Genomic DNA, 11,431 nt, shown 5'->3' with positions numbered 1-11,431 from the left:
TTCAAAAAGGGGAACTACACAAAAATGAGGAAGCTGGTTAAACAAAAATTTAAAAGACCGTCACAGGGTCGAAATGCCTGCAAACTGCAAGGAGACTATTTAAGAACACCATAATAGATGCTCAAATTAAACATATACCCCAAATAAAAAAAAACACAAAAAAACAGTAAGAGGACTCAAAAAATGCCACCATAGCTAAACAGCAGAATAAAACAGGTGATGAGAGGTAAAAAAGTATTTTTAAAAATTGGAAGTCAAATCCTAATGAGGAAAATAGAAAGGAGCATAAACTCTGGCAAACCAAGTAATGCACATTGGAAAATCATGTTCCTGACTATATGTACAAAATGATGAGGTCTAAATTAGCTGTTTCCACTCAAGACAGATACTGGAGTCTTCATGTATACTTCCCTGAAAACATCTGTTCAATGTCCAGCAGCAGTCAAAAAAGCTAACAGAATGTTAGGAACCATTAAGAAAGGGATAGATAATAAAACAGAAAATATAATACCACTATATAAATCCATGGTATGTCCATACCTTGAATACCGCATGCAGTGCTGGTGGATTTATCTCATAAAGGTTATTAACATTGGTAAAGGTGCAGAGAAGGGCAACAAAAATTATTAGGGGCGTGGAACAGCTTCCATGTGAGGACATATTTGCTTAAAAAGAGATTTGGGAGGGCGGGTATGGTAGAGGTCTATAAAACATGAATGACATGAAGAAAGTGAATAGGGAAGTGTGTTGTTTGGCCCTTCACGTAACACAAGAAACAGGTGTCACCCAATGAAATTAATAGCAGGTTTAAAGTGAACATAAGGAAGTACTTCTTCATTCAACACATAGTCAATCTGTGGAACTTGTGGCCATTGGATGTTGTGAAAACCAAAAATTTAACTGGGTTAAAAAAAGAATTGGATAAGTTCATGGATGATAGATCCATCAATGGCTATTAGCTAAGCTGGTCAGGGACGCATCCCCAGACTCTGGGTGTCCCAAAACCTACAACTGCTAGGAGCTAGGACTAGATGGCGGGATGGATCGCTGAAATTGTCCTTGTTCTGCTGAGTCTCTGAAGCATCTTGCCACTGTCAGAGAGGAGGCTGGTCTATATGAACATTGGTCTGACCGAGTGTGGCTGCGGTTATGTTCACATATGTGTCTGTTGTTGAAAGTAAAGATGAAACTGTACATACTAACATTTTGTTTTTCCTACAGGACTTTGACTCATGGTTTGATACTAAAAATTGTCTTGGTGATCAAAAGCTTGTAGAGCGACTTCATGCAGTAAGTAATAGCAGCGATGGTAATATATTATTGCTATAAAATAACTTTAAAACAAAAATCTAATGCTTGTCTGTTATTTCTCCTCAAATTACGATAAAATGTATTGTGGCAAATGTATATAAATGTTTGTATTCTCATTAATTTTAGAATTACAATATATTTATATTGTTTTTACAGTAGTATCCGCCATAATATATATTGGTCAAATATCTGTCAGCATTTCTGTTACTTTTTCCAAATTTTTCTTTTATAACATCACTGTCTGCAATAGAAACATCAAAACTTATTAATCCATAAATAAACTAAGAATTGCAAGGAGTTTTGAAACTATTAATTATATTGAATTATTGATGTGCTGCACTGACACTGGGGTGAGGTCAAGACAGAATTTCAGTTTTATCTGTGAATATTCCTTTTATTGAGGTTAGTTTAGAATCAACATTTTTAACATTTTCTTTAGTGTATTAATAGAGGAGGATGTCAAAAAGAGGAAAAGTTCACAACACTTACTTATTTTTGAAATTCTGTGGTAAGAAATCTTGCTGTTCGGCTCTAATACAGTTATAATGGTATTTTTATTTTATTGGATCTGAGTAACTAGATGTTTAAAAACCCATGGCTCAGGTCATTGAAGGTAGGGTCATCCGCTCAAAGGCCTTGTACTTCTTCATTGGCTCAAGGCCTTGGTGCCCCTTCCTCTTCTCCCCCCTCCGATGTTGGAGCTGAGTTACCAAAGACTCACCCTAGTTGCAGTTGGCCCAAAAGTCTGTAGGGGAAGATCTGGAGGAGGGGGAAATAATATAACCCGAGGGGTCTCTTGGGAGCCAAAATGAGGAGGACCGTGTTCATCTTCCCTCACCTCTGTCCTTGTCCTCATCCCACCCACTCTTCTCCCTCTCTTGTTCGGTTCCTGCTCTGTCCCTAAATGTAGACCATGAATCCAGAAAGAGGCATCTGCAGCGTTGATCTGTGTGGATGATCTGAACTGATATGTTAGGGAGCATAAGTTCCAGTGCAACGCATGGGCTGTTGTGTATTTCTGATTTAGAATAATGTATTTTTGGATGTGCCTATCTAGTTGAAAAGAGAAGCCCCTTGTTACATTTTATGCATTCCTTAGATACATAATTCCGAATAAAATAGAGCCTCACCTGTCAGCACTTGAAGGGAACCAGCAGAATAAGTTAGTCACATCAGCATGTCTGTGAATGTTGGAGTGATCGTTGTGGGGTAACATTGACCACATGAGACAGTCTACTCTTGGCCCTGTCCCTCTCACTGCTTAAGCCATGAGAAAAGGCTACTTAAATTGCTGCTATTCTTTCTTCTGCCTGTGGCTACATGGATGGATATGGAGCCAGATTCCCACTGTGGCTATGGGAGTAAAGAGGAACTGTCTAACAACTTGATCCAGAGAGGCCTATAGAAATGACTTTGGGTACGTCTACACTACGGGATTATTCCGATTTTACATAAACCGGTTTAGCAAAACAGATTGTACAAAATCGAGTGCGCGCGGCCACGCTAAACACATTAAATCGGTGGTGTGCGTCCACGGTCCGAGGCTAGCGTCGACTTCTGGTGCGTTGCACTGTGGATAGCTATTCCGTAGCTATCCCATAGTTCCCGTAGCCTCCCCCGCCCCTTGGAATTTCCAGTTGAGATCCCAGTGCCTGATGGGGCAAAAATCATTGTTGCGGGTGGTTCTGGGTAAATGTCGTCAGTCACTCCTTCCTCTGGGAAAGCAACGGCAGACAAGCATTTCGCGCCTTTTTTCCCTGGATTGCCCTGGCAGATGCCATAGCATGGCAATCATGGAGCCTGTTTTGCCTTTTGTGACTGTCACCGTATGTGTACTAGATGCCGCTGACGGAGGCGATTCAGCAGCGCTACACAGCAGCATGCTTTTGCTTTTGCATGACAGCAGAGATGGTTACCAGCCATACTGTACCATCTGCCAATCCATAAATTGGTAATACGATGATCATGGTTACCAGTCCTTTTGCACTGCACCATTTGTTGCTGTCATAAGTGCCCCTGGCTGAGATCAGCCAGGGGCGCAAAAGCCAAAATTGGGAATGATTCCCTGAGTCAATCCCTCCTTTTTGGTATCTAAAAATAGAATCAGTCCTGCCTAGAATATGTGCAAGTGTACTAGAGAACCACTGTATCATAGAACCAGAGAGCACAGCTGCTCTGTGTCAGATCCAGCAGAAATTATGAGCTGTATGCTATTCACAGGGGGTGCTCCTGCAACAACCCCACCTGTTGATTCTGTTCTTCCCCCAGCCTTCCTGGGCTATCGTAGCAGTGTCCCCCAACTTGTGTGATGAAGTAATAAAGAATGCAGGAATAAGACACAGTGACTTGTTAGTGAGAAATGAGTGGAAGGCAGCCTCCAGCTGCTATGATAGTCCAGACAGGACATTAAGCAGTGTGGAGGAGAGGAGCCCAGCATCCCGCTGCTAGTCCAGGGACAATTGAATCTGTTCTTTACACATGAAGGGCGGGGGCTGATGGAGCTCAGCCCCCTGTTGCTATGATGAAGACGGTTACCAGCCATACTGCACCATCTACCAGGAAAAATCAGGAGCTTTTTACACAGGCGCCCATGATAGACGTACGGAATGCTAGTCGGCATGGTTACCAGTCCTTTTGCACTGCCCCATGTGCCAATAGGCTGATGATGACGATGGATATCAGTCATATTGTACCATCAGCCACCCATGGCTGGGGGGGGGGAGCAAGGATGTTGGTGTTGACTGCTGCAGCATCGCATCTATCTGCAGCATTCAGTAAAGATAGGGTGACATGTAAAAGAGTCAAGAGAGGATTGTTTTCCCTTTCACTTCTGGGGGTGGGTGGGTGGGGGTGCGTAAATTGCCGAGCTATGCCCTGAACCACCGCGGACACTGTGTTTGACCCTAGAAGCATTTGGAGCTCAGCCAAGAATGCAAATGCTTTTCGGAGACTGCAGGCACTGTGGGATTGCTTGAGTCCTCCAGTCCCCGCTCCAGTCCCCCCTCCATGAGCGTCCATTTGATTCTTTGGCTTTCCGTTACGCTTGTCACGCTGCAGTGCGCTGAGTCCCTGCTATGGCGTCTGTGTGGAGATTTTTAAAAAATGATTTTGAATTTCGTCTTCTGTAACAGAGCGCTGATAGAACAGATTTGCCTGCCCTTACTGCAATCACATCCGCATGGTCCATGCTGGAGCTCTTTTTTTATTTTGATTTCGGACTGCATCGCCACCCATGCTGATCGGAGCTCCACGCTGGGTAAACAGGAAATATTCAAAAGTTCGCGGGGCTTTTCCTGTCTACCTGGCCACTGCATCCAAGTTCAGATTGCTGTCCAGAGTGGTCAGTGGTGCACTGTGGGATACCACCCGGAGGCCAATACCATCGATCTGCGGCCACACTAACCCTAATCCGATATGGTAATTCCGATACTAGCGCTACTCCTCTCGTTAGGGAGGAGTACAGAAACCGGTTTAAAGAGCCCTTTATATTGATATAAAGGGCCTCCTAGTGTGGACGGGTGTGGCGTTAAATCGGTTTTACGCTCCTTAAACCGGTTTAAACGCATAGTGTAGACCAGGCCTTTGTCCTCTCTTCTGCTCAACAGTATTTCTTAAGACCATTATCACTTGGTGATTAAGTTATCTCTGAAGAGATAGGAGGGGTGGTTCCCACTTTGCTGTTCTGTAGCGAGATAGGACAGCCATCTGCTTCACATCAGCTGGCCTAAATGTCATAGGGAGCATGTAGGTGGCCTCTTTCTGAAGAGGTACCCCTGGGAAACTCTACAACAGCCTTTCTAAAGTCCTTCCCACTCCCTGCAAGAACTGTTGGAACCAGTGGACAGCTTAATTTTTTCACTCAGATGGTGGCTGCAGCAGAGCTGGTCTGATGAGGTCACTATGCGAGCAATATGAGTTGTTCAGAATTTGAGCTGAGCAAATGCTGCAGGATCAAGCCAACTAATCTTACATTTGAAGCAGTCTTGTATTTATAAATAGTTTACACAGACATCTTATTTTGTAGGTTTTGAAGCCTTTTTTGTTACGTCGTATAAAAGCTGAAGTGGAAAAGAGCTTGCCTCCGAAAAAGGAAGTAAAGATTTACCTTGGGCTCAGTAAAATGCAGAGAGAATGGTAAGTTATTTAGATTAATGTAAAATTGCTCTAAATTATAACTAATAATAGAGTACTTTATATTAGACTCAATATATTTTTCTTCTATTTTTGTAGCCATGTCTCTACGATAGGTATGGTCAGCATATAAAGGGACTTGGTTCATTAGAAAAGCACATTTCCACCTGAAATATTTGTATCTGCTAGTTAAAAAAACACTATTACTGAAACTAAAAGGAACTAGAGAAAAATTGTCGTTTTTTTTTTAAACTTGTGCATTTAATAAATGTGTCTAGTCAGTTTCATTCTTTTGTTGATGCACAGTGGGACTATCTGAATTATGTGCTAACATGCTGCCTTGATTCTCCTGCCCTGCTTTTAGGGAGCGGCTTACGTGAATGTTTTTCCCCAGTACCTGCCAAAAGTGTATTTACAGTAACAAGAGTAGAACTAAATCTAAAACAGAAGCATGATGCAATTGTGCAGAGGTGTGAAATGGAAAAAGGGTTTTGATTATTTTGGGTTTTTTTGTTTTTCTTTTAAAAAAAAAGAAGTTTTTCATCCATCTCTTTTTATGTAGCTATCAAACATAGTGATGGGAAAACAGGAATTTCTCAAGATCAGACCTACTGGTCCATCTAATCCCAAAGCTGACAGACAGTGGCCTTAACTGGATGCTTCAGAAGAAATGCAAGAAACTCAATGGCTAATAATTATGGAATAACCTGTTTCAAAGGGAAACTTTTTTTTGGTCAGATGTTGACTTACATACCAGAGCATAAGAATTTATGTCCCTTCTAATTTTTGTCAAATCCTGCATAATGTAACGGTGGATGTTTTAATTATCCAGCTTAAAAAATAAACAAAAAAGCACAGTAACCCCAGGACATTTTAGAGAGTTACTTGTGTTTTAAATATGCACAAACTAGATGCTGTAAACTCCTTATTTATTGCCTGTAAAACTTCAGGTATACAAGGATCCTGATGAAAGATATTGACATTCTAAATTCCGCTGGGAAAATGGATAAGATGCGTCTGTTGAATATTTTGATGCAGTTGCGAAAGTGCTGTAACCATCCATACCTATTCGATGGTGCTGAACCTGGACCTCCTTATACTACTGACATGCATCTTGTCAATAACAGTGGTAAAATGGTAGCTCTGGATAAACTGCTAGCCAAACTCAAAGAACAGGGTGAGTGGAAGCTATAGAACAATAGCTATATGAAGAGTATTAATAACAAATAAAATGGCCCAGTTTAAAAATCATTCCCATCTACAAAGTCTTATTTGTTACAAACTAAAAGTTTTTTGTGGCATTTCTATGTGGCAGGCAAGGCATAGAGGAAGGGAGAACTTCATAATGACAAAGAGGGGTAAGGTGGGAGGGAAAAAAATGAGAAGAGTTAAGAAAAGTAAGAGTGGAATAGGAAGCCATTAAGAGGGAAGTTTGGGAGATGAGAAGGGGATATGTCAGGAGAGACCAGACCTGACCACCTGTCAGGTTGATGTTTGATATGGCTTGTAGGCCAATAGGCTTCCATGGGAGTTGAGGACAAGAATTGGAGAGCCAGGTCCTGTTCAGAGTGCTGGTATTTGTCTTTGCACGGACTGGCTGGAGCCATAGTAGATTTGAATAAACTTCTGTATATTAGATGGTTTGTTTGTTCAAGCTCCAAACATTTTGGGTCTCTTCCACCACTGTTATTACATATATTGACAATGGAATATCACTTAAATGATGGAAAGTCAATACAATATGTGGGGCAGAGAATGTAGAATTTAGTGGATTTTAAGTTTGATAGAAGCCCTATTTAAAAAAACCCAAACAAACTAAAATTCCCCACAATGCATGAACTGGGGGGACTAGTGATCTCCATCTTTTTGAAAAACGGTTCTTGTGGTGGGGAGGAGGAAAAGGGGGGAAATCTAGTGTTTCTGTTACTGTCTTTAAGAATATTCTTTTATTTCTTCGGTTGATATCCGGATACTGTTGTATAAATAGTAAAAATAACCCTTATTGGAAAAAATTGCAGAATAGGAGTTTAAAATCAATTACTGAAAAATAAACTTACAAAAAAAAATAGAACCGTTTGAATAAACTGATCATCAGTTAGGAAGGAATATTATGTAAAAGTGGTACTGTATTTCACATTAATTCTCTCTGTGCACTTAACCTATTCCTGTTTGGTTCCGTGATAAGGTTTATATTAAAATTACTTTGTTTTCTGTACCAATCTGTCAGGCTCCAGAGTGCTCATTTTTAGTCAGATGACCCGCTTACTGGATATTCTGGAGGATTATTGCATGTGGCGTGGTTATGAGTACTGCCGACTAGATGGACAGACGCCTCATGAAGAAAGAGAGGTGAGAGATGTGTTAACAAGGACTGCTTCATTATTTAAGCTGGTTATTTAGAGTTGGACAAACTCTGCCATTGGATACCTGCATGCAATTTGAAAGTAAAGTCTCTAGATTTGCCTAAGGACAAATGTACGGTCTGCTACAGTACTACTAACTCTTTTTTGGAAAATCTGAGGCAATATTAATATACCCTGAATATGTTTAACTTTTAGAAATTTAGAAAAGTGGGCTGAAATTGAATAAGTAACCTGAGGTACATACTTACAGTACCTGGTTGGGAATGTAGGTCCAAATCCTATAATTTGACAATGTGCAGTAGGTTATTGTGACTATGCAGAGCCCTGCTGACTTCTGGGGCTCCATCTGTGTGTAGTGGTATGCTTGTATTGTAAATTGCAAGGTCAGGGCCACAGTGTAGGACTTGTGGGGCTTTACATTTTTATGATGAAACATTTCATTATAGTGACTGAGAAATTATTTGGTTTGCCTATGCAAACCTGGCCTTTTAAAGTTGTTGGTATGGTATATGGACACCAAAGAAAGTCACTAATAAAATCATTTATTTGAGGATTCTGCTATCTTAATGAGTTTCTATTTTCTTTTTAGGAAGCAATAGACACCTTTAATGCTCCCAACAGTAGCAAATTCATTTTTATGCTCAGTACCAGGGCAGGAGGTCTGGGGATTAATCTGGCAACTGCTGATGTGGTTATTCTCTATGATTCAGACTGGAATCCACAAGTGGATCTGCAGGCTATGGTGAGTATCCATATAAAATAATACATATGATAGAACTCAAAGGCTTATGAAGGAATATAGTGGTATTACTTTTCCAATGTTAAAGCTTTGTTAAAGTTGTAGTGTGGATTAAAGGGAGGGGGAAAAAGAAAAGCAGGTTCCATGTTGAGTTATGCCATTTTCAAGTACCTATTAACAAAAGGGAGGGGGAAACCCTTAAATCCTTGTTCTGGTTTGAAAGTGCAGTTTTGGAAAAAGAATCTTCTCCTGTAAAAATGGCTATTTGTTTTCCACTTTAGTATTAATAAATAATTCCAAAAAGTGTGCAATTTGATGGAAAAAGTTGTAACCTAAATTATGGAAGAAATGGCAAATTTCTTTCCCCCAAAAAATATCCATCTAAGAAAAAATGCTGAAATTGTCTCTCATAAATGATTACGTTCCTCACCATAGTCCAGCAGTATTGTTTTGTCACACAAACATTGACAATAGTCAATTGCAAAATTCAATGACTGTAAAAACACATTGCAATAAACGATGAAAGGCACATACAGTTTTTAGGGGCAGATTGGCTTCGAGACACATCAGAAGAGGCGTAGCCAGAATTCTGACTTGGGTTCTAGGAAAATCACATGCTGGACCAACATCTCTGCCACCTTTTTACAGGGTACAGTGAAGCATTTACCTCAGTGATAGGACTTGCACGGCCTCTTTTTGCCCTTACGTGGAGCCTAGTACTATAGGTGCACTAGGCTAGTTCCTCTATTGCCCAATTGGATTGGGCCCAGCTCCTGTACAGGGACACAAAGAGATCCAGGAATAATCTTACCATTGGAAAAAAGATCAACTCTGAGCTAAAAAAAATTCTTCTTTTGGGTGATACATTACAACCAAGGCCTCTAGTTTGTTTCACATGGAAGTTAAAGATCATATAGCGCTGTTTTGGTGGCCTTAGTGAAAATGTCTTTTCACCATGTTGTTGTGAAGCATGTTGACTACTACATTGTGCTGCAGATGTAGGCTAAATTTCTGTGGTGCAATGTGTGCATAGTTTGTGAGGTATTTTGAGATTATTCAGAAGGAAGGCTGCTATATTAATATGCAGGAGAGCATAACAGCTGGAGATGGAGGCATTAAAAGGAATCAAATGTAAAATATTACAATACAACATAGACTAACATAATAATTCTATCTTAGGAATTTCTAAGTTCTCTAATCACTCTACTATTTAACCACAAGTAGAAAAACCATGTCTAAATCTCTCTGGCATTGGGAGTTGGGATTTGCCATTTTTCTGTTGTATGATGCTCTAATTTATTATTTATTACAATTCTTTTCTGCATTTGGGGCCTGACCCTAAAAAAATATTGAACAGCTCCGAGTATCAGGGATTAAGTGCAACACAATCCAGAATTCTTGTACCAATGATTTATGGCCCACTAGAAAGCAGATTTTTTTTTTTTTTAAATCGAACAGAAGAACAAATTCCTATTTGTTTTCTTGTCATATTTGTTTGTAATTTGTGTAAATTTTCTATACTGAATCACCACAATATTTGCTAGATTAGCTGCAACACAATACTCAGTTACACTGATGTAAATCCAGAGTAATTCTGACTTCAGTTCATTTGCTCTAGATTTACACTGGTGTATCTGAGATCAGTCAATCTTTCCCAGTATGTATAAATATTACACTAATAGTGATTTTAAAAAAAAAAATCAGTTCTGTAGACTTATTCAACAGTAAGTAGGAAACCAAGAAAATAATCTAGAATAATTTGAAATTAGTTTCTTCTGATGCTTGTGCTAAGATATTTCAGCCAAATTGCTGCTATGTTGCTATTACCTAAAAGTTTTTTTTTTAATTTTATTTTATTTAGGATCGTGCACACCGTATTGGTCAAAAGAAGCCAGTTCGTGTATTCCGACTTATCACTGACAATACTGTTGAAGACAGGATTGTAGAAAGAGCTGAGATAAAACTGAGACTGGACTCTATAGTTATACAGCAAGGTATCAAATACTGTATACACCTTTGAGGACAGAATTTGGTTGATTCACTTTGCACAGGATTAAATAACCATACAGAGTGCAAGGCATTGAAGAATTAGGCCTGATGTCTGTAATAGTGGAATATTAATTGAACCTAAAATAGCAAGCATCCATTTAAAGGCCTGATTCTTTACTACTTACTCAGATGGAGCTTTCTTTGACATTAATGGGAGTTTTGCCTGAGTAAAGAGTGCAGGACAGAACACCTACTCCTAAGAAACTGAATTAGTAAAAGCAAAGTAGCTATTGAATAGTGCTTCTCTGAATATGCATGCTATAAAAAAAAAAGACGTGTTCCAGTTCAGTAGGTAATGCATTTATTTACATTTCTGTAATATATTGAACTGCACAATTGCATTGCAATTTCAGTTGAAGCTCAGTGTGCAACTCCCCTGACCTTCCTGTGTTGCTAAATGGGAAGCTGGCCCTCACTAGATGGAAAGGGTGTTTCAGGTTGGGCTCGACATGGGAAAGGTTGACCATTTTGATTTAAAGCCTTCAATGTATTTCTAATGCTAGGAAGACTCATAGATCAGCAGTCTAACAAACTAGCAAAAGATGAAATGCTGCAGATGATCCGGCATGGAGCCACGCATGTTTTTGCTTCCAAGGACAGTGAACTGACAGAGGAAGATATTACCACTATTTTAGAAAGAGGTGAAAAGAAGGTGAGAGCATAGTTGCTTATGGAACATAATTGTAAAATAAAAGAGTTAAGAATCACCAAATCTGTTTAAATTGTAAATCTTGTTTTGTTGCTCATCCACAAAAAAAAACCAGACAGAATTTGTATTTATTGTACTAGCAGCTATCTGCCATTTCTCTATGTAATAGGAAACATCTTTGAAGGGAAA

At 39.6% G+C, this 11,431-nt stretch overlaps 1 protein-coding gene across 1 annotated transcript in view; it reads left to right on the top strand.

Annotated features, from left to right (window-relative positions):
* The window catches only part of SMARCA1 (SWI/SNF related, matrix associated, actin dependent regulator of chromatin, subfamily a, member 1), a 67,002-nt gene that overhangs the window by 24,955 nt on the left and 30,616 nt on the right, over positions 1-11,431 (top strand). Inside the window, exons 9-15 of the mRNA XM_045030770.1 lie at positions 1,222-1,290; positions 5,336-5,445; positions 6,393-6,619; positions 7,670-7,791; positions 8,395-8,547; positions 10,406-10,538; positions 11,097-11,245. Of these exons, the coding sequence (XP_044886705.1) occupies positions 1,222-1,290; positions 5,336-5,445; positions 6,393-6,619; positions 7,670-7,791; positions 8,395-8,547; positions 10,406-10,538; positions 11,097-11,245 (963 nt within the window). The remainder of the gene's footprint in view (positions 1-1,221; positions 1,291-5,335; positions 5,446-6,392; positions 6,620-7,669; positions 7,792-8,394; positions 8,548-10,405; positions 10,539-11,096; positions 11,246-11,431) is intronic.

The sequence above is a fragment of the Mauremys mutica genome, chromosome 9 (assembly GCF_020497125.1).
Source record: "Mauremys mutica isolate MM-2020 ecotype Southern chromosome 9, ASM2049712v1, whole genome shotgun sequence".
Classification (NCBI taxonomy): domain Eukaryota; kingdom Metazoa; phylum Chordata; order Testudines; family Geoemydidae; genus Mauremys; species Mauremys mutica.
Note: the sequence above shows the minus strand (reverse complement) of the source record. Positions and strands in the feature narration are given on the sequence as shown.